The sequence below is a fragment of the Alligator mississippiensis genome, chromosome 9 (genome assembly GCF_030867095.1).
Source record: "Alligator mississippiensis isolate rAllMis1 chromosome 9, rAllMis1, whole genome shotgun sequence".
NCBI lineage: Eukaryota > Metazoa > Chordata > Crocodylia > Alligatoridae > Alligator > Alligator mississippiensis.
This window is the reverse complement of record NC_081832.1, coordinates 76,597,310-76,620,309: the sequence shown is the minus strand read 5'-3', so window position 1 is coordinate 76,620,309 and position 23,000 is coordinate 76,597,310. Positions and strand designations below refer to the sequence as shown.

General features: G+C 49.2%; 1 protein-coding gene across 3 annotated transcripts in view; it reads right to left on the bottom strand.

Moving 5' to 3' along the window:
- Positions 1–9,112: 9,112 nt before the first annotated feature.
- GRIA1 (glutamate ionotropic receptor AMPA type subunit 1) overlaps positions 9,113–23,000 on the bottom strand; it is a 141,331-nt gene continuing 127,443 nt past the window's right edge. The window contains exons 14-16 of one of the 3 annotated variants that reach the window (XM_006264269.4): positions 22,095–22,209; positions 15,152–15,286; positions 9,113–12,461 (exon numbers count right to left, since the gene is read on the bottom strand). In XM_006264269.4, the coding sequence (XP_006264331.2) occupies positions 12,273–12,461; positions 15,152–15,286; positions 22,095–22,209 (439 nt within the window). In that variant the 3' untranslated portion in view covers positions 9,113–12,272. Of the gene's footprint in view, positions 12,462–15,151; positions 15,287–21,243; positions 21,359–22,094; positions 22,210–23,000 lie in introns of those variants that run through there. The other 2 variants (XM_006264268.4, XR_009454830.1) reach the window with 2 other exon arrangements.

The window sequence follows — 23,000 nt, the reverse complement described above, 5'->3', positions numbered from 1 at the left end:
AACTACCTTTGTGGGAATACAGCATTTCAAGCAGAAGTGGCAGGGCAGGTTGAAAGGAGATGGGTTCAAAGGAGCTGTCTGGGGCACTGACTCAGCCCCTTGCTATAGCCGGCAACCATGTCTCCTAACAGGTCCCCACACTTATCTCAGCAGAGATAAAACCCATTGCAATGACCCAGGAGGTGTAAGTCTTCTACCCTTTAACGTTCTCAGAAGTGGCCTGGGGTGGCGATTCGTGTCTACGGTGGCTGGCTGTGCACTGAGGCAAAGGGGAAAACAAGATGCTCAAGGCTAAGTTTTCACTTCAGGTTGTCTGCGGCTGTTTCCTCCCAGAAATTTAGCAGGCGATTTATCCAGAAAGCATCCCCTTTCCCCCTTGCCGGCAAGGACAGTACACTGTCATTAAAGTGCCTGCTAGAGGTGTTGCAGACCCTAACCAGGGGTCGCTCTGGATGCCCCCATGCTTTGGATTTCCAATTTGGGCTTATTGCTGGGCCACAACCGGAAGAGACAGCAGAGCCCATTGCATGACACTAGTAATAACATTTGGTGCATGTGCAGGTCTCAGGGCGCTTTAAACATCAGCTGTGCTGCCTCAGAACTAGGGCTGCAGCTCTGCGACGCTCCCCACATCCATCATCATGCCTCCCATGCTTGGTCCTTGCCCTGGGAGAGCTAGAAATTTGTTGCTGGCCTACATCAGCTGCGTATCATGTCATCTCCCAGCCCAGGGCCAGCTGAAACGGGGTCTGGACATATAGATGCAAGCACTACTCTTCACTCACCGAGTCCCTTCTTGGAAACGAGGGGTAGGATGGGGTGGGTGGACTCCTGGCTTCACACCCATCAGCGTGCAGAGCAATGAACACCGATGCCATCTATGGCTGCTGCCAGGGTTGGTGTGAGATGTAGCAGGACAGAGCTCGTTATAGGAACAGAGGATATCCGAATTGCCCGGCACTGGGTCAGACCTGGGTCCATCTTGCCCAGGCTCCTGTGTCACACAGGGGTGGAGAGCAGATGCTGAAAGGGAGAGCTGACCTGGGATTCCCCCCTGTTCCTCTCCCCCTCGCAGCCTCCAGCATTTCAGGTCTAGGAGGTTCTGGCTCAGCGGCCGTGCCCCTCGCTCCCCTGCTCAATAGCGACGGTTCCCCCGTTCCTGCAAGAGTTTTTCCAATCTCTTTTCTTGAACCTGGCTAAACGCTCAGCTTCCACATCTGGTGACAACACGTCCCACCCTTCAATGACCCTCGGTGTGAAACATCACTCCCTTGTGTTAGTTTTAAACTGGCTAGTACCTACTCATTTCATTTCGTGACCCCTCATTCTTGTATTGCGAGAGACAGCCGATAACAAACCCCGTTTTATTTTCTCGCTCCCATTTAGTATGTTGTAAACCCTTCTCATCTCCCCTGCAAGTGTCTCTTTTCTCAGCTGAACAGGCCTGGCCTCTTAAGTGTCTCATCCCATGGGAGCCCCGTCATGTCGCTCATCATCCTCGTTGCCCTTCTCTGGACCTTCTCGGGGTGTCCTGTATCCTTTTTGAGGTCCGGGGACCAGAACTGAGCACATTATTCAAGGTATGGAGGCATCACAATATTTTCTTGCTACCGACTTGGTCGCTGGCAGGAACCATTAAGAACATCCAAGCCCATGCAATTTTGGCAGGGAGAGACCTGCACGACGTGTCACAAAAAAAAGCAGGGAAGGGGGGAAAATCACTTCCAGAAACTAGCTCGATTCCTCCCGATCACTTTGCAGACACGCTTATAGATGAGGTGCATTTTCTTAACAAATAAGGATCTAATGGATTAGGTCTCGTCTAATTATGGATTCAGCATTGAGCTGCTGCTCCTACTGTCTGCTGCTGTCGGCATAATTAAACTTAATGTACTTTTAATGATGTCTTCTTAACTCATGCATTCATATATGATTAGAATCAAACTGGTACGAGCTGTCACCAGGCCAGGAGAGGCTCTTTCGGCTGCTCCTGATGGGACACCTGTTGCAATATGAATAATGCAATTTTCAAGGTTAACGACGGCAGGTTTGGAGGGAGGAAGGCTTGTCACACCCTTGTTGGCTTCACCATAACCATTGCTGGGGCTGATCTTTCCAAGGACTAGAAAGGAGAGCCTGTCCTTTCCAGTTCAGCTTCTCTCTGGGACGTGCCGCTGGACCCGGCCTGTTCGGAGGTTACCTTGTGCTGAAGATATTGTTTGCCAGAATAAAAGCAAGATGGTAAGGGGAGGCTGCAGCCAGTTGCTATCAAGGAAGAGGTGGGGAGGACACATCAGGCACTTTTTGCGGTGCTGGCTGCTTCTGAGTGCTTTGGGGTTGCTTTCTGCCGTCCGGCAGGGCACTGGAGTTTTGTCCTTCCACTTTGCCCCTACTTGAGGGTGATAAAAGGGCCAGGGGCTTGCTCTCTGCGGAGCAGGTTTGAGCAGTGAGACCTTGATTGCAGCTGGAGACCCTGGTGATGCACATCGTCCTATTCACTCTCAGCTTTTCCTCCACCTGAAATGCTCTATTTAAAATCCTGCTCATTAAGTTATAGCCACAGGTAGCAAAGGGCTGAAAATTCAACTCCGGGACAATAAGCGTGCGCACGCACGATGGGACAGGGGATGCTTCTGCTGCTCTGGCGCCGGTGGTCTGCGGCTCTTGGGGCTTCGCCTCGGACTGAGTGATGTTAAGCAGTTAACAGAGTTCAAAGCAGCGTCTACTTTTATGACATGTGCTAAAGCAACCTCTCATTTTACGAAGCTGGCGACTTCCTCCATCCGCTGCCTGGCAGAAGCGCTGGCTCTGCCTGCCCATGATCGAGTGGCGAAACTGAAATCCTTCCAGCGGGAAAGAATTGATTTATGACGGTGCAATACCGAATGCGAACAACACCGTGTACCTTTCGTTTGAAAAGGCAGGACTTATGGAACATGACATGCCATTAATTCTGATGCCAGCCGGAAGGGAGGAGGAATTACTGCCAAGGGGATTGGGAGAGCATGTTAAACCATCCCTGCAGAGTAATGAACATATTTTGCAGCAGTTACTTTATACTGCATTGATCCTCAGGAATGAAAAGGTGTCTTGACAGCCAAGTCAGGGCATCAAAAGCTCCTGTTAATACTGAGTGTGTGCGCGGGTGTGAACGGTACGTAATTAGCACACACAGAGAGCCATGCAAATGCTAGCTAATTAAGCTTCCCTATACCCCCTGATAATGAGGACTACTCCAGATGCAGAGTAGTATTCATAACCATCCCCAGTAGGTTTAAAAGTGAATGCATGCTGCAGGGTTTGGATTAGACCTGACTGCCCCACCGACCCCATCTCCTTGGCTCGCATTCCTGGTGCTCAGCGACAAAGTCCCAAGGCTCAATATTTTGCAAGACAGAGCCTAGCACATTGTTCCAAAGTGCTAATTAAGAGCCCCGGTGTGAGTGGGACACCTACACTCACCCTCCATGGTCTGCATGAGGGTGGGGGTCATGTGAGGCACTCCCTTTCAACATTTACTACGGGCTGCCCTTTCCCCAGTGCAGAAGGAGCCTGGATCAGTAAATCTAGTTGCACCGTATGGGATTCAGCATCAATTATGGGCCTGGATTGACTTCCACCTCACTGGTAACTCATGTGAGCCTTCCCTAAGACAGGCTGTAGCTCAGGGATGACTTGCTGTAATCATGTAGGGACCAAGAATAGAAATTCTTCGGTGCAGGAGGAGATTAGGATAGATGATAAATGCCTGGCAATCCACACTAGTACAAAGACAACTGGCCAAGAGCTCCTTACAGACAGAGGGGCATGTGAACCATTCACATCTGGAAGCACCCACACAGTGGGGGTCCTTGCCCATGACAGGGGCTCCTAGGCTTTCGGGTGCTGCCCACAGTAAGAAAAGACACCCAGGACCTGGCTTCATGGAGCATCTTGGCGCTGCCTCTCTTCTGTGGTGTTGAGGGCTAAGGCCAATGGCACACATTGCCATTGCAAGTATGCGCTCATAGGTGGACACATGAAGGTGCAAGTTGAAATTTGGTCATCTTTGTCTTTCGTCTTCTCACGGCCTTTGGATTTTACCCCTTGGAGAGAAGCAGCAGAATCAAGGGTTTCTATAGGGAAAGGATAAGGGACTCCTTTCTAAACACGCAGTAGGGAAGGAAAGGCTCCCGGCAGAGCACTGCAGCCTGGCGGGGGTGGATAATGGAGAGAGCTCCATCTCTCAAGCACACACCCCTGCCTTAGCATTTTGTCTGTCCAGCTGAAGAGTCTGCATGAAGCTCCTCAGGCAGGACTATCGGCCCTTTCCGTTGCAGTAAGATCCTTCTGTCTTTCCTCCCTGTCCTTTGACGGTGGCTCGGACTGCAGCTGGACCCCGGCCTGCAGCGCAGTGTGGACGAAACTGGCTCCAGAAGCTTATTCTGCAGGGCTGAGAGGTGCTGGGTTTGAGGAGCTGATTTTTCCCCATTGGAAGCCTAGCTAGACTTTCGGTTGCACACGAAGGTGCGCTCCCTAAAGCCATCCCTCAATGGCTCTCTGTTTGCAGTGCAAAGCCCGCGGGGACGGTCTGGTCTGTGTGGTATCAGCCCTGGGGCTGGAAGAGCCAGGAAGGCAGCTCCTGTTGCACAATAACAAACCCTTCATAATGGGGCTGAATCGGCAGGACCGACCTTTCCCATGGAGCTGATGCCGTTCGGCACTGGCAAGCATCTCCAGACACTGGACTTACGTATGGATCTTGCCATCGCAGGCCTCTCCTACTGAGAGGGGATGAGCTGCAGGGACATCCCCGTGCCTCCTTTACATGCATCTAATTAAATTAGGCACAGGGCAGCAGATGGGTGTGCAGGGGAAGCCGCGGCAGATTCAGGCCTGCAGGTAACGTGGGTGCTCTGCAGAAGCTGCGCGGTGGGGTCAAGAATGACGAGATGCAAAGAGGACTGCTCTGCCCGTATCTTTTAATGATGTGCAGGACAAGTGCCTGGAAGCCTGACTTCCCCCCCCTCTATCTCCAACCTGTTCTTCCAGCCTTTGGCTGGTTTAATGCTGATGCAATGTGCCCACAAAACTCCTTTCCCCGTGGGAGCTTCACCCCACCCTGCAGCTCCCCAGTGGAAAGACGTGCTGCTTAGATGGGCAGGAAATGTTTTCACTGAAGCCCGGGGAGCCATGCATGTCGTCTCATGGTTCACTGGAAACCTGAAACGCAGGACCAGGCTCACTGAAAACTTTCCTGAGGTTTCCAGACCTTTCTAGGAGTTGAATTTTCAGCCCTTTGAATAAACCCGGGCAGGTGTCAAGTGACCACAAGCTTTTGGTGTGTCCTCATGGCACTAGCTGAGCTAGTCCGGGTACAGGAAACCTTATTGCCAAATTAGCATTGGCGAATTAGCTCTTTCAGGGCTAGGTTGGGGATCTATGTACAGCACTGCACTGGATGCGTCTACACGTTCATTAATGCGCAGTGCCTACTCCACATTAAATTTAGTACTTGTATAATCAAGAACTAAATAAATGCGCAGTAAGCTGCTGTACTGTGCGTTAGCCCATTTGCACACTTTTTATGTGATGCTTAATGCGCAGTAGACTAATACTACTGCACATTAGCATATTAGCACGGGTTTTGCTGTGCACGTTAATGCACAGTAGAATTACTCTACTGCACGTTAAGTGTCTCATGTAGATGCGCCCATTGTGTCATGTACATATATCCTTAGGCTGAAGGCTCTTTGGGGCCATATATAACGTAAGTCTGGGCACTCCTATAATGCAAAAAGCTGTAGGGTTTTGCATGCACACACACACACTCCTGCTGTGTTTGTAGTTTCCCTTGCGTGACATTGCCTGAGTTTTGCTCAGAGGTTTTGGATGCCGAGCTGAAGGCAAACCTCAGGGGGAGCAGGCCCAGCTAGCCGATGGTGTTCCCCTGAGCCCAGGTTAGGAGGTGACACCTCTGGGCTTCACGCAGGCTTCGCCTGAGCTGACTACATGGTGAGACCTCGGAGAGGCTCCTTCTCTACCCATCTCTTGGAGGATGCCTCATCCGATCCCTGGGCCTTATCATGTTGCTGCCATATTTCCTCAGTGTTTAGGCTTCGTTACTGGGGTGTTCTTCCTTCTCAAGAAAATACCGCTCAGCAAAATGCTCAGCACCTTCCTCCCAGCTCTCAATTAAGCATTGCAGAGCCTCCATCTTCCAGCTGAAGGGGCCGTGCACGGGGAAATCTTCCAGCAGTCCCAGTGGCGGCTGAAGCATTTGAAGGATGGCTTAGCCCTTCAGTGCTTTTAGATGTCCAGCTAATGGAGGGATCCAGGGACCTCCTGAAAATACCAGCCTTTTTGTTCCTGGAAACATGGCACTTGTCTCCGAGGAAGGGATCACCTAGACAGCCACTAGCTAATGCACCTCACCTAGGTGAGCCAGGCACAATTCCTGCCCATATCATTTGCAGTTCACACAGCTGCCAGCTTCATGCATGGGATCATCAGAAAGCCTCGCACAGACACAAGCGTGCTGAATGCGGTCCACGGAGACACTAAAAACACTGTTAGCTTGGCAGGACATGCAAATGAAGGTGCCACCTTAAACCGATTCTGGGTATGTCTACACTGCAGGCAGAGATGGGGTTGCAGAATGAAGGTAGCTTCAGTCTAGTTTGCTTGAGTACTCATTGCACTGAAGCTGCAAGAGGGATTTTGAAAAGGACTGTCCAACCCTTCCCGGGACCCTAGGTACATAGCTGGTGGAGCCCTTGTCACCATATCAAAAAAGTTCAGGCTATTTTGGGTAAGTCTGGATAAGCTGAAATCATGCCTCTGCATTCAATGTAGGTATGCTCTTGCAGCATGGACAGGTGAACAAATTAGACCGAGTTAAAACAAGTATGTGGGGAAGACATTACCGAACATCAGTTGCTCTGTGCTGTTTCACGTGTCCACTTTGATCTCATGGTAATTAGAAGCTAAATTGGGGGGTTGCGGAGAAAGCTTCCCATTAACCAGAGCTCCTGGACGCTCAGAAAAAGCACAGCCATCCATAGGCGCAGCCCTCCCTGCTCAGGTTTCCGACATGGGTTTCAGGGTATTATTATTGTATGAATAACTAATTTTAAAACATCACCTTGTGCCTCCCTGCAGCACCGGCAGTGAGACAGCACGTCGGACATTTCATTAGAGGAGGGAAAATTGCTTTCTAACTAGAGGTGCAAGGTGCTGGGATATGGTTGACTGAACCTTTCTGGTAACTCAGAACATCATCAATCTCTGTCTGCGGTGACACTGCCGAACCATGCTTCCATGTGAAAAAAAACCCCCCTATTAATTGCATTACTTGCTCTTATGATTGTGAAATAAGCTTTCCGAATGGGAACGAAACAAAGTGGGGCAAAGCTGGCTTGCTTAGATTGTGGAGGGCCAGAAAAGAGCCATTTACTTTTAGCCAGGGTGTTGACACTGATGCCTAATAATGACAGATTAAATGCTAATGTCTTATCCTATTTCACTGCTTCTTGTTGCAAAACACCCAATTCAGCGTGTTCATCCTACAAATTTTAGCTATCTGCAGCCCCTCTCAGAGGGCACACATCTGTCCTCTTCCTCATGTGGCACAACACCAGCCTTCTCCCTTTTTATCACCCTGAGGATGCAGTTGGGTTTTGTCTCGACAACAATGTGGGGCGCACTGAAAATTCAGAGGCGAAGTAAAATAAATGGCATGTAATCTCAATGCGGGTCTCAGGAATGACTGCTGCTGACTCCATTATTCACTTCTATTTTCAATGCAGTATAAGCCTCGGTTCACCCAAGAGCAGCCTCTGAATTTGCAGAGATCAGGGGTCCTGCTAGGGCACTCGTGAAAGACTTGGCATCTTGGTTTGGATCGCAATGGGAAGATTTTGTCCTGCCTCTCTAGGAGAAGGGGCAGAGTCCAATGGTTTTGGGTCGTTTCTAACGACTGCAGGGTTAGCGAGGAGAGAGATGGTCTGTGCAGAGACCGGGGCTGCCGGACTGAATAGAGCAGCTCTAGAAGGGGGACAGGAAGCCACACATCAGGCAACGATGGGAAAAAGTTCCCACAGGGAACATCTCTTCCTAACCCCACCAGCTAGAGTCCTCTCTCTGTGCTTGCAAACTAACTCTGGTCGCTCCTGGACTCTGCTTTTAATCCTTTCCTGCATAATCCTTACTAGCCGGTTACACTAAGAGGCCTGGTTTGTATTCGTGGACGTTGGGGCAGTCATTTCACCCAGGTTCCTCAGTTTCCCCCCCCTGTAAAACGGGGAGAATGACATAGCTCTTCTTCACAGAGTGCTTTGAGGTCTATCGATGAATAGCACTATAGAAGAGCAAGGCATTCATGACTGGTATTATTATCATTCAACGTTAGCAGCTCCCATTCTTTGCATCCGTCCCCAATCTTTCCCCAGTGCTGCAGCAGCGATCTCTGCTGACAAAGACTTCCACGGGCTGATGGATGAAAAACGAGGAGCTGAAATGTTGCAGCCTCTGTGGCACCTACAATGACATCTCCAAGGTGGGGGAGCATTTTTGGACCAGTGCTGGTTTGGCTGCGAGCTGACTGTGCCCCTCTCTATAACCCGGCATCATAACATCCCCTTATCCCATCCCCGGACAAACTCCGGACAAACAACAAAACCTTTGGCCCCTGCTCTGGCCCCACCGGAAGATTTTGTTTCTTCACCCTTGGCGAACAGTCGAGGGATTACCCGTTTCAACCTGAAGCAGTTTATTTGACTGCTGCTCACAAGTCAGACACAGCAATAATCAAGAAAAATCTCGTTTGATTCAGGTTGGTAATATTGCCTCCAGAGTCGCAGCATTTTCATTGCACATCTCCAGCACTGGCACAAAACGGCACAGGCAGGTATGAAAAATGGATCCTCGGTACTTCATTTCCAGCTGGTCATTTTTTTTTTTTCATTTTTATGTAAATAAAAAAATGACTAAATAACCATTTGAAAATGAGAGCCAGGACAGAAAAATGTTTCTATGTTTGCTCATGCAAAATCCTTCGCAGCTTTGCTGGGGGAGGTGGGAAAAGGGAGAGAGAGAGCGAGAGTTAAAACAAATATAGCTGTTAAATAAAAGATCCAGGTACCAAAGAGCAAAATTTAATGAAAGCCGAAACTGTTAAATGTGGATTCCTGTTGAGAAAAAATGTCAATGTCTTTCAGAGTTTTGCCATTATTCTATTTTTAAGAAAAGTGTAGTAAAAATACATATTACAAGTTAACATTTTTTCCCCCCTTGCGCTTTCCTCTCATTCTGTCTTTTTTTTTTTTCTCTCTCTTCACCCCCTTTCCTCCATCAGACGCCTTTTCAGACCGCGGTTCCTGCCTTTGTCCCGGGTGTTCGGTCCTCACGCAGCACGCTCTCCCCCGCAAGGCCGTCCCGGCCAGTTCACGTGCTGGGAAGGGCTCCTTCGATGCCCTGCTGCAAAGGCAACAGGGGCCTAGAAGGTCGACGGGGGCTAATACCCAATTCCACCAAAAAGAGGGGGTCTGCAGCCTGCTCCCATGGCAATGTGCAGTGGTGACATAACGGATGAGAAGAGTCCAGGCAACAGACTCTACCGGGGGAGCCCCGGAGCAAGGAGCAGGCGTGCAACCCCGAAGCCTGTCCTATTCCCGTGCCCACGCAGGACCAAAGAAAAAAACCCAATTACAAACAAAGCAAATTCAAAACAATCATGAACATGGAGGAGGTGGCGTGGAGGGGTTATGGCTCTTGGAAATGCTCTTGTGAAGGCAAGATGGCGAATGCAAGCATTCGCAGTGGCAGAGAGAGAAAACACAAGGGCGCCAGATGCCTTCGTGAGGGACCTGGAGTCTTGGACTTGCTGGGCTTGCCCGTATGGCCCCGGGATGAGTGGAGACAAGAGATGGGGTGCAAATAGGTCAGTGGTGCAGAGCAGTCAGGGCGGCTCAGTCACTGAGGGCTGCCGGCGCGAGGCACCTCGCTGCGGGTCATGCACCGAAGACGATGGGTTTGTAGCCGGCGGGCGGTCATGCTTCTGAAAAGCCACGTGGGGAAACCCTCCCCGCAAGCCTGCTCGAGTTATCTGCCTCTCACTTTGCCATCAACATCTCTCTTTCCCACGTACCCCACAGCTCCTCTCTATCACTTGCTTGCCACGTTGCATGCCCTGCAACGTTAAAAAATATAGCAGCTCCTAACCCTTTGAGATCAGCCCCTTTTCCCTGTGCTGGGGGCTCAGTGGGATTGCAGAGAAGAAGCTTCAACCCACTTCAAAAAACTGGAAGCCACAGCTTCATTGCCTTGTAGACAATGAGGGTGGGAAGAGACCTCGGGAGGTCACATCTAGAGCAACCCCCTGCTCCAAGCAGGACCAGCCCCAACTACAGCATCCCAGGCAAGGCTTTGTCCACCCGGGTCTTAAACACCTCCAAGGATGGAGAGTCCACCACTGCTCTGGGTAACCCGTTCCAGTGCTTCACCACCCTCCTAGCGGTAAAATTTTTCCTAATATCCAACCTAAACCTCCCTTGCTGCCACTTGAGCCCATTGCTCCTTGTCCTGCCATCTGCCCCCACTGAGACCAGTCCAGCTCCATCCATGGAAGATCTTCCGTCTTCCTTGATATTCCCTTTAAAACGGTGCATTTCCCCAGCCCCCCCAAACACAGAGCGTTCTGCTATCCATGCTGGTGGCTTCACAAAATGAATCTTCTGGTTAGACAGAAACCAAAAAAAGAAACCAAAAAAAAAGAAAGAGAATAAGACAATTAGCTACTGGGGCAACATTGCCAGCAGCTGGCTTTGCACTGGGTTTTGGACAGGCGTTCCTGGACCAAGCGGAGAGCGACGTGCCTGGTGAGTCCTGCTTCCTTGTCGAGGAGGAATGAGCCAGAACTCACTGCTCTTGGCTTCTCTGCCAACCCGTTGGCCCAGAGCTGAGTTTAACAGGCCCAACATCAACCCAATACCATGGAAGTGGGTGCGAAGGTCCTATGGGACACCCCATCCATGCGGTTTGATTCAGGGAGATGCAGGTTCTTCCCAGAAATCTGGCTTGATTGTTTAGCCGCGAAGAGTCCCCTTTGAATGCAAAGTTAGTCCGAAGGGGATGTCAGAGCCTAAATCCGGAAATGTCCCGAGCGCAGCCTCACGTTTCCAGCACCCCTGTACTGGTGAGGACTGGACTGTTTTACTCCAGGCTCTTGGTGGTTCCCCCGTCAGCAGCCATCCACAAAGGAGCACATATAGAAGCAAAGCAATGAGGAAATGGCTCACAATTGCCAATTAGCCCTGGATAGTGTAGGCAGAGGGTTGCATGTATGATCAATGTTGTGTTTGGTTCCTGTCCTCCGTACGCAGCCGTCTGTCATGATCTCAGTCCACTGTTGGCTCAGCTGCCAAACGCTGGGTTTCTCCAGTCCCAGAACACGTATGCAGTCGTGCCTCGATTTCCCTGGAGCCGTCATTTGCCATCTCTTATGCAATACTTATCACATTGGACCAGGGTTACCTGGGTGCTCTCGCCTCTGTTTCTAACTTCCCTCCACTCCTTGTTCCTGCAAAGTCAATGTGTGTTGCCATGTGGGTGTTGGCTCATCTCGAGAGTCCTGCCTTGTGCAGGAAGACTGGCCGGAGCCCTCCACATGACTGCTTGACCGGTTGCAGTAAACTCTGCCCCCAGGGTCTTGACGGACACACAGCTGGCTCCTGATGAATCCAAGGGCTGGCCGCCGGTGCCCATCGGGGCGGTAGGTTCGCCTTTTTTATTTCATTTTCCCTTTTGCTGTTAGTAGCTCAAACGTTAGGTTTGCATCTCAAACTAAACCTGATTAAAAGGCTGTGTGGGGAGGGGTGGGGGCGGGGAGGGCGGCCTGATGTCATCCTGACACCACAGGAATTAGTAAGAAAAAATATATATATATGTATATATATATATTGCACACACTAAGACTTATTAACAACCAAGTTAAAACAAAATGGCACGGTCCTCATTAGTTTTCCAGCGGCTCTGCGATCCAGGGACGGTTTGTGAGTCTGTTAAATCCCATTACGCTCTCCTTATTGCGGCGCAGACTGTGTTTAACTCTCCTGCCTGTGGATCTATTGGAAAACAAAAAGGAAAATAGATTCAATTTCCTCAGGAAGATCCATTGAATTGTCCCTTTTGTTCATCGTCGTCATCGTGTTTCTCGGTTTGGATTGGTTTTTGGCACTGGAGGGGGGTGGGGCGGGGGTGACCCTGCTCACACCCGGGTGACGTGTCAAGGCCGATTATAATCCTGTGGCTCCCAGGGGCATCCCGGTGCTGTGACTCATGCACGGAATTGTCTGCATGGATTTGGGGAAATCGTGGCTGACCACCCGTCCGTTCTCTCCGCTGGCTCCTGCTGTGGCCGGTCTGGGAAGTGTCGATGTCCTTATGGCTTCATTAATTGATTGCTGCGGGATCAAACAAAAACCCTTTTTAGGAAGGACGGGGGGGTCTCCCCCTGTCCTTAGCAATGTCTGGAAAGTCACCGTATAAAACACCGTCCCTTTTTTTTTTAGCATCCCTACATGCTCAAGCTCCATCACGGCTCTTGCTTCTCTGCATCGATTCAACTGGCCTACATACCTCCCCGGTTCTAGGTTAAACAACTTGGGACCATTTTGAGCTACAGAGCTACTCTGTTATGTGCAGAAAGTATTGGGTTTCTAGGTGTGTTTGGACCAAATAAATGCATGGCGTTATTTCCGGGCCTGACTTGCAAACACTTAAGCATGTGCACAATTTTACTCATATGGCTAAAGGTAACTTTATCTCCAGTGAGGCAATAGGCTTAGGGTTAGGAAATCACATCTCATCTTCCCAACTGAAACAAAACCCAAGGACTTGTCCACACTAAGACATTTTTACCACATTGCTATTATGGAATGACCTGAATTGATTCAGCTAAACCAAAAAAACCCCGTTGCTCTTGTTATGGAAAAGCTATTCAATACCAAGATAAACATGCTGGAATAATAATGGTGTGATGGACATTTCAGTAAATCACCCAGCATTAGCATGGAGGACTGAGGCATATAAATAATTGCAGGTGGAAACCAATGGTCTCTTATGGAGGAAGATGCAACTCAACAGAGGACGAGTTGCGGAGCCAGCTCACAGCGAGCGGCGGGACATTTCAGGATGGTGGTAACAGTACTAATGGCCAGCAGGAAGCTGAAGAGTAAAGCCAAGGGTTGGTTTGGTCTTGGAGACTGTAAACTGCTTATTGGGATAGGTTGCAATAATGACATGGGGCCCTGCAGGAAATGATGCAGTCATGTCAGAATAAATTTAGGAAACCTACAGCAGACTTAACATGCAGTTAAAGGGTATTTCTGCCCTAGATCTTTAAAATGGAGCCAACGATTGAAATCTATGTATTTATTTTTGGCATTCAGCAACATTAAATGCATACACTCGGCGCCTCCCTCCTGCCCCCCATGCAACGAGTTTCTTTCATTGCCTTGGGCATGTTCTAAACCTCAACATGGAAGGAGACACGACTCATTTTCAGTTGATTAAATGCGTTAGGCATACTGAAGAAGCATTAAGTGTGTTGAAATTAGCCGCGTGGAAACCAAAGGAATAATCAGTTATTTGTTTAATCCTGGATTCCTTTTTGTGCTCATGAAAATGAGCAGCTAGAAGGAGGCGGCAGAAAATAAATGGAATACCTTCTGATTTTACACCAGCTCCTTGGGGAACCAGGCCAGACTTTTATCCTTGAGTGGCTCTGCGCACCTCTCCCTGTGTGCGTCATATAATTTAGGAGGAAACTCATTCCACAAGTTCTGTGGGGCAATTATGCATGCATTCCCTGGTTCCTCACATCTAATCCAACCTGGTACTTTGGGAGGACATGGGACTAGAGGGGTCTTCCTGGACCATCAAGGCCAGACCCCTGCTATCACAGGGCAGGAGTGTCAGGAGGGGAAAAGGGCCCATTTTATTAAAAGGGACAACCTTAATCTTCAATATGGCTATAAACTCCCTGCCCCTGTCACCAGAGACCACAGCACGGAGCATCTTCCTAAGAAGAAACGTGTTCATTGCACATTAAGGTCCGGGACAGACATTGCATAAACCGGTTTGACCCAAATCAGTTAAGTCTGATACTGCATTCAACCAAGTTTATCTCAAACCAGTTTCAACTATTTTCAAACTGGTTTATGTGCACTGAACATCTGTTCTGTTACAGGTTTAAACCAGTTTACATGTAATGTCTGTCCCTAGCCTAAAGGTTCTCAGTTTTGCCTGCGACGGTCAGTTCCAGGAACTGGTCCGTAAGGCTACAAACAGGCGTTGCATTTGCCCTGGAATAAACCGTTTTATCCCAGGACAAAGTGCAATCGTTTAGACAGCTGTGTCCATTGTCCCAGGATAAATCCTAAAAAGGGTCATGGGATAAGAAGCACCAACAGTTTATCCCAGGGCATCACAACAGTTGTCCGGGGATTGTACCATTGAAACAACGGCAGAAGAGTGGCAGTGCAATTAACTGCTTACTGAATCCCAAAGAGACGGGCAATGCATGTACACGCCAGTCCCGGGATATTATCTGTTCTAGGACAAACACAGGCTCAATTTGTCCAGGGACAAATGCAACATCTTTTCCTAGCCTAAGAGGCAGAAAAATGCATCAGAGCAAATGACATCAGCAGGGTACAGTTTAGTGGAGCCACGGGGCCTGATTTGCTCCAGTTTTGTGTTGGCACACCTGCGCTCTGATGCTTTTGTTTGCACCAGTGTGAAACGGAGGTGAACGCAGCCGAGTCTGGGCTCCAAATGGCTGCCATGGTGCTGCCCACCTTGGGGCACTGTGCTATTTCCTTGGGGCTTTGCTATCGGAGCTGGCGATACTGCCAGGGACACTACAGTCATGCTTTGTGTTGGGGTCCTGGTCCATTGTGGCCAGTTAACGAACTCACGCATATATACGACTGAGTTCCCTCCACCCGTTCTCATTCTTTCCTTTCTAAACACGACCGCTAGCGTGTTCGCTTCCTCCACCCTATCCCACGGTTTCCACCCCGAGCCTGGCTTGCATCTGTCCCCGAAGGCAGCTTAGGAGGCAGGGTGTTGTCAAAGAGAAGGTGTGAAAGGCCTGGAAATGTGTTGCCACCTTCATCCGTTTGGATTCACTCCTGGACTTGTAACAAAACTCGATTAAGGCAACCAGCATGGCCAGTCCGAGCCCACCGATGAGGATATAGAAAACGCCCGCCACGTTGCTGAGACTCAAAGCACTCGTCTTGTCCTAGGAGAGAGAGGAGAAGGGAACAGGGATGTGTGGGAAGGAGAACGACGGAATTAATACGACATGGCTCTGCGGCGCACGAGACGCAGCACAAGACAGTCACATTGGCACGCCTCCATCGCCCTCTTTGCATGACCACATGGCAGGTCTAAGAGCCCTCTCAATTGCCATTTCAATTGCTCATCAATCTAATGTTTCCCTCACACAACCGAATAAACATTTCTTTCTCCATAATGCGGCTCTTTGGAAAGGTTTGGGTGCTCTTTTAAAATCATTTTAGACTTAAACACACATTGGCCACAAATGTCTCGTTTAAATTATTGATTAAACCGGGAAGGGGGGGGCATTCGCTGCCGGGGTGACATTTACTTGTTCCTGATGCCTCTCTTGAAATAACCTGTTCTCTTGGAAATGCTCATTCCCACAGTCCTAGACTATTTCCCCCGCAACGTCTGTTGCTGGGCAACACGTTAAAATAATTCTGCTTTTTTAAAATTTTATTTCTGTTTAATAAGGCAGTTAGTGCATGTGTAATTAAGACCCGTTGATGCATGCTTAACTTAATTATTGGATTTGCAATTAATAGGACTATTAGAGGCCAAATTACTTATATTTGGTGCTTATATAGTGATTCTAGAAGCACTGTCTAATTAATCTTCCTGGCACCCCAGGGGGAGTAAGCATGTATTGTAACAAGTTTTGCAGAGGGGGAAACTGAGTCACAGAGAGCCAGATTCAGTCCTGGGCTTAGCAGATACAACTCCAGAGAGGTTGGAAGTTGCACCCACCTGCCCTAGGGTTGAATTTGAGCTAGAGGTTTACCCAGGCCACACGACCAGCTGATGGCAGAGCCAGGACCGGAGGGGAAGAATTGCTCCATCCTGAGCCCTTGTTCTTCATCTGGATTATGCTCTTTTTTTTTGTGTTTCTGGCACTACTTCAACAGACAGCCTCAGGGAATGAGCATCATGTTTAGCTTATCAGCGAGTCCAGGGTCTGTGCGGGTCTCCATGCAACCCTGTTTCATGATGCTGTATTGGCCTTGTGACAAATGTAGATCCTGTGACAAATGGCCCTTGCTTTTGTTGTGTGCAATGGGCTCTTCGGACTCATGAAGATGGGCTCTTCAGACCCTTGAAGACCAGTTGAAGCTTTTAGCGAAGAGTTGACAGTGCAGAAGAACAGGTCTCAGGAAACAGATGAAAACCGTGTCATAGCCCATGCCCCTCCAGGACCCTTTCTAATGGGGTGGGAGGTGCCAGAGGAAGGGGCTCATGCCAAGCTGCCACGTTCTTGCTCAAGTATCCCATCTCCTCTTCATCTTAGCTGTCATGCCCAGCTGTCAGTTGGGCTTAATGGAAGTGGGATCTGGCAAAAGAGCTCCTGTGCTAGCACTTAATATACTTCTCTGTACATCTTCTGCTAGTTTATACACTGCTTGGCTCGGTTTAATGGATTTAGCGCCCTCACTCCCCTGCTCTACCTGGGGCAAATTAAGGTGTTCTGGATGATTTAAAGCACTGAGTCTGGCAGGGGTGGATAAAGGCTGCTTGTGTGGTTTCAAGAATAGGTTAGACACACACTTCTATAGGATGGCTTGGATAGGGATAACCTGCCTTAAGCAAGCGGGGTGGACAAGATGTGACTGCCTGAAGTCCCTTCCTATGATTCTGTGATTTTAGATGCTGATCAAACAGCGATGGAAGATCTCCCCCCACCAAACATTTGCTTGGCAGCTCCAATGTTTTACTCAGTGACGGTGTTATTTTAACACAGCGCGTGGAGTGAACTGAAAGTCGGGCCCTAAAGCTGGGGGAATCCAGTGACAGCACCCAGCCGCCTGGGGACAACTGCCGGGAAGCTCAGGGGTCTCCTAACTGCTCCAGCATGGAGAACTCACAGGATAACTCAGCAATGACGAGCCCCAAAAGCCTGTGCCTAGACGCCAGGTCCAGAAATGCAGGTGTCCACTGGCTGCTTTTCTTTTCTGCCCATCCTTTCCTTTGCAAGAAGGATTCTGCGTCTGATGGGAAAGGGTTTCTCCAGGCTGTGACTGCCACCTTCCAGCAGCAGCTCCTCCTAAGCAGCTTAGAGGTCCCAGGCTTTCACATGCGGGTTTGTAAATGAGGCATGTCCTGCCGCGGCTTTATCTGCTGTTTAAGTGCAGGCTTCTGCCTTCCGAAAGCTAATAATAATAGAAGAAAAAGGACCCAACCTACGGGAGATGCTGGAGAGAACGATGCCCTCTCCCCGAACCGCTGCTCCTTGCCATTTGGGCTTTTGTGCCACTGCTCTGCAGCAGCTGCTTTCTTAAGGCGTGCGCCCATCATGCATCCAGCTTGTTAGTGGGAGTGTAAATGTCACTGCTCGTCTCCTGCCAAGGGAGAGAGTTACGGCGAAGGAATGATTGACAGGCAAAGAGAAAAAAGAAAAGCCCATTTTTCCCCCGCCTCCCAGCCATCTTGGTCATGTTGCTAGAGCAACCAGGCACCTTCCCGTCTGTTCCTTTCAACCAGTGACACCGTGTCCGTCATCCTGTTTTCGGTATTTATTCAGCTGTTGTGAAAGTCTATAAAGGGAGATTTTCTTGGCTTCCCAGCAGGGAAACTCTCCACCCTCACTCTGCCCAGCTGGATCCCTTCAGAGCAACCGGTGACCTTAAGGTAGATAATTAGGAGCCCCGTGGGTTGCGGAGAAGACACGCTGCCCCAAGAGCAAGGGAACAGCAGCCAGAGCCCCGATGATGGCAATGACCTTTACACCAGGCATTAGCTGGCCTTGTCTGGGGAAAGCTTTCACAGAGCAACTTGGGAAGATGTCCATGATGGGGGGGACAGGTATAGAAAACATCTGTGATTGGTAATAGCATAACTCAGTCTATAGAAAGAAGCTCCAGGAAAGAAAGGGCACATGAGACTCAAGGTGGAGCCAAATTCTGGGAAACGGGGCACGCATCCTTTCGGCGGTGTCTCCCGAACCCCTCTCTCTGCCACGGTGGCTCTGCCAGCAGAGGCTGTGTGTATGGGCAAACCCCCTGTGTCCGTCCCCAGCCTCGTCGTCTGTGATATAGCTCCCCCGGGGAGGCAGGGACCTTCCCTTGAGGGTGTGATGGCAGGATGGCTCTGTGCTGCCCTTGTTTTAAAAATATTTTTCACCCTTCTGTTGCTTTGCAAAAGATCCTCCCCAGGAAAGGGGGGAATCCCGGCTCAGGGAAACGGTGCCGCTGACTCAGTGCCAGCAAATGCACCCACTCTACACCCTGCATTTGAATGAGGATTCCTGTGTACTCATGCTAGGGGAGACCCGGGACAGTGGGACATGAGAGGATGGTGAGCAGAGTTGAAAAGCATGGGGGTCCTAGCAAATATTTTCTATGGGAATATATTAGGGCTTTGGGTACAAATGAGAGAGGATGATTTTGGAAAGGGAGAGGGTCAGGATCTGCAGCAGCAGTCTCCCAAAAGCCAAGACCTGTTCAATTTTGGCCCAACACAGGGTCAAGGCCTGCTGCAGAGCTAGGATATCTGAGCTGAAGTTACCCCGAGGGGAGGAGTGCTTGTGTCTGGGGCGATGGGTTGGCCCAGTAACATGTTGACTGGGGCTCACTGGGGATGTTAAGGAAGCTCAGGGAGGAAGAAGGTGAGTGGCCACATTCAGGAATGTATCTGGCATGTAGCATCTCCTGAAATGCATCTCCGAGAGCCAGAGGAGTATGTTTTATTTAAGCAAATACTCCAGAGATGCCGAAGATTGTACATGTCCCGTGATCTTTCCAGGCAGACTCCTTGAGGCTGGTTGCCCCTTCAGCCTTTTGCACCTAAACCCTTCTAATGGCAAGATTTCCTCAGTAAATGGTATGTACAGAACGGGGACAGTTCTGCCCAGTGCGTGCGTGCCCGTGTGTATCGGGAGGGATGTGATCCCTGGCAGCTCACACATGCATGCAGACCTGGCCTAGACTGCTGAGGAAGAGAGCAAGAGAAGCACCGAGAGGGTGGGCGATGAGCGGGGGGCTGGGGGGCACTGGCCTTCTATCACTAGACAAGCACTTATAGTGTCTGATGGGATGCATCATCATATCGTGAGGCTGAAATTATCTGGGGTCTGCTATTTAACAATGAAGTGGGGCAGGGAGGAGGTTGTTCTTTAGTTTTGTGGTCTTTCAGAGATGCAAACAGGATCTGGGGTCTCTCAGGGGGCTGGTTTCCCACAAGCAAAGCATATTGCATCTGCAAGCTGTGGGCTTGTCCTGTTCTTCTGTGAGAGGGTGGGCACTCAGGTCTGTTGATTTTAATACCGATCTAATATATTCTGATTTAATAGTACGTTGCAACTGCAGACTTTGAGCTTGGGACTGATTAAGACACAGAATTTGATCCGGCCCCTTCCTGTAAAGTTTTAGGATATCCGCTATCCCTTCTCCCCCGCTCTCTTTAAAACCCCTCCTAGGTTGAGGGGATGTGCCTGTGGATTATACACATGGGGTTTCAAGCAGCTCTCATGACTTTATTCTCCAATCCCATTTAGGTCACATGCGATTCAAATGTGTGCTTAGCTTTTTTTTTTTTAAATACATGTAAATAACATGTGCTCTGCATTGAGGTCATAGGATCCACATAAACCCATGTGTCCCAAACCTTCTGCTTTGGCTTTCATTGGTTATTCTATTGTGTGGTATGAAGCACTAGACCTGCTTTATTTATTTTTTCCCCCCAGAATATTGAAACATTTGCAAATATTTCCTTTTTTTTTTGTTTTTAAACAGGATCCATTTCATATCCAGTTCCTTTAGGGTATTTTAATAGCTATTACTTTTTTTTTCTCTACTACTGCTGCATGCAGGCTTGTAGGGAAGGCATTATGGAAGCTGTGTCATCCCTTCAGTGTCCAAGGTACGTGATAAAGTAATTACTCTTCACTTACATGGTAACTATTGAATATTTGGTTAGACGATGAGGCACAATGCATAGGTCAGGAGCATTTTGAACTGCGCACGATCTGTCCCACACTACGTAGCATGCAATGGGAGAGTTGTGACTGTGGATGTGAAATAGCACAGAGACGAGCAGAATCGAGTTTGGTATTTCTTGCCGTACACAAGGTGCTTTACAGCCCTTCGTGATGCAGTCGGTGAGATACGCACCGTCGGAGAGGGCTGAAACGAGGGAACCAAACTGCACAAAAATGCCTTTGATAACATCCCCCTTTTTATTAATTAAGTGGAAATGTTTGCGCACACTGAAATTTGAAGCATTTCCAACAGCCCTATGGCTGGATTAAGCACTGGGAGGGAAGTCTCACCAAAAAAACCCAACCCCACAGACTGGGAATGCTATTGGCATGTCAAATATTTGCAAATATTTGCAATGGATTGACTATACTGGTGAAGCACGGTCATCATTAAGACCTCAGAAACAGCCCTCAGGATTTTATTGCAGGAAGAATGGCAGCTGGTTAGGATATTGGGGGTTTCCTCTGCTCTCTTCCAAAAAGCTCTTTTCCGTTCCCTTTGAGCATCCCTCGAAGCTGGACAGAAACAAGGACGATGCAAAGGCTGATCCCAAGCACTGTCCTTCCCTCTGACCAGCATGCCGGATTCTGGCCCCGTGATGACAGCAGGAGGGCTAATGATGTGGGTGAAGGAGTATTTTTCTCTCCACTGAGCCATGCAGCAGGTTTGGTTTTTTGGGTTGTTTTTTTTTTGCCCTCACTGCCTCATTTTCCTGCGCAGGGCTCTGACAATTTGCCCTTTCGGTCCCAAGCAATTACCATGTAAATGAAGAGTAATTATTCAAAGACGGGTGCTCTGCTCAGCACCCTCCGTGTTTGGGTGAGCCACTGGAAAAAAAAAAGCCTCGCACGAGCTTCCCCATCCTGGCAGCGCTAAGGCCAGAGCTCTTGGGATATACACTCGATTGGTTTTATGGGCATGCCCGACCTCTTTGGGGGTGACTGACCTTACTTCCGGAGTCTTTGCTTCCACACTCCCCTTTATCGTACCACCATTTGCTTTTCAGCTTGTCTAAGACGCCTTGCTCACTGAGTTTCAAAACCGCTAGGTTTACGGGACCTCTTCAACCAGGGGGGAAATAACATAAATAACATTACCAATGTTATTTTATGTTATTCAGCACAGACAGTTCATTCACAGCATTCATTGAACAAGTTTATACATTGACAAAGTGATACGATTGAATACTCCATCTAGCCACCCCGCCCCTCCTCCAGCATAGCATCCCCCCCACCCGGCACAATCATACAGCTCTTCCTCCAGCACAGCAAGATGAGTATTACTATATCACTTTGAGTAACCAGCAACCTCAACCACCTGCCGCGGATACTTGCAATGCTCCCGCCAATGTGGATGAGAGCAGACCCTCCCTGTCTGCAGTGCCATCAACAATTGGCAGGGCCCTGCACAGTATCTCAGTCTCCTCCGTATGTCCATGCCCAAGAGAATCCAGCAGAGCCTTTGGGGGGAAGTGGGGAAAGGAGGGAAGTTGCCTTCAAGAAGCCTTGACGCAACCAAGCGCTTCCTCTCCCTTCTGCCGAAGGAAGGGACCAGCCCCCGTGACCATGCAGGTGTTGGCGTCTATGCATTTATCTCTAGTCCCACTTAATTCTTGGTTGCTTCCATTTTGGTTTAGCAATCAAAGGGCACGTCGTTACAGAGCTGGGGCATTCATTGCTCTTGGGTTCGTTCCGTTTGCTCTCCCTAAGCGTTGGACTGCAAGGTGTGTTGGCAGCGCAGTTGCTGGTTACTATCCATGCTGTTTATACCCACTAGTTTGTTCTTACTGGGGCTGACCTTGGAATCACCTCCCCCGCTGCCGCATTCGCCCTTGTCGTACCACCATTTGTTTTTCAATTTGTCCAAAAGCCCCTGCTCGTTCAGTTTTAACACTGCCAGGTTTACTGGGTTTCTTTAAAATGAATAGATAACACTCGATGAGTAACAAGCGGAGAACACTCGTCAAGTCATGTGACAACAAGGGATCGGTGAACCAGTGTCCCTGATCCAGCCTTCCCCCACATGCTTCAATCCCTTGCAATCAGGAAATTCATTCCCGAGGACCTCTCGAGAGTTTGCCTACGTGGAAGAAGCTGTAGGGAACTAAGTCACCGAATGGCTTTGCTTTGAGTAATAGCAGTCCCCTGGTTTTATGCTTTCTTCTACAGCAGTCAAATTGGGACAGACAGGTCAGGCTAGATATATTTCTAAGCATCAGCAGAGATTTTTGTTTTTACCAAAAAAACAAAACAAAACAAAAAAATCAATTCGAGAACAACGATAATGTTTGTAGGTGCAAAATTTGTCAGGTTTGGGGTACTTTTGGAGTGGGGGAGGGGAGTCTGGCTCGCCAGTCCCTCTTGAGTGATTCTCACATCACAAAAGACATATAAAAACAACACAATCAGCAATCATTTCTCATTAAGTAACAGAAAAGAGAAACATTTAGGCAATTCAAGGAGAACCTTCATGTGTTCAAGCTGATGTATGATTGGGACGTGTGGAAATAGATGGGCAGATCCTCAGCTGGTGGAAATGCACATTGCTCCCCTGAAGTCAATGCAGTGATGCCTAGCTCAGCTGAGTAGCTGCAGTCTCATTTCACTGGAGTCTGCTATGATTTAGCCTTACTCAGGCCTGCCAGAGGGCTTCCAGTATAGTTGGGTCTACAATGCAAATGCTTTGCAGGACCAGTAACCCTCG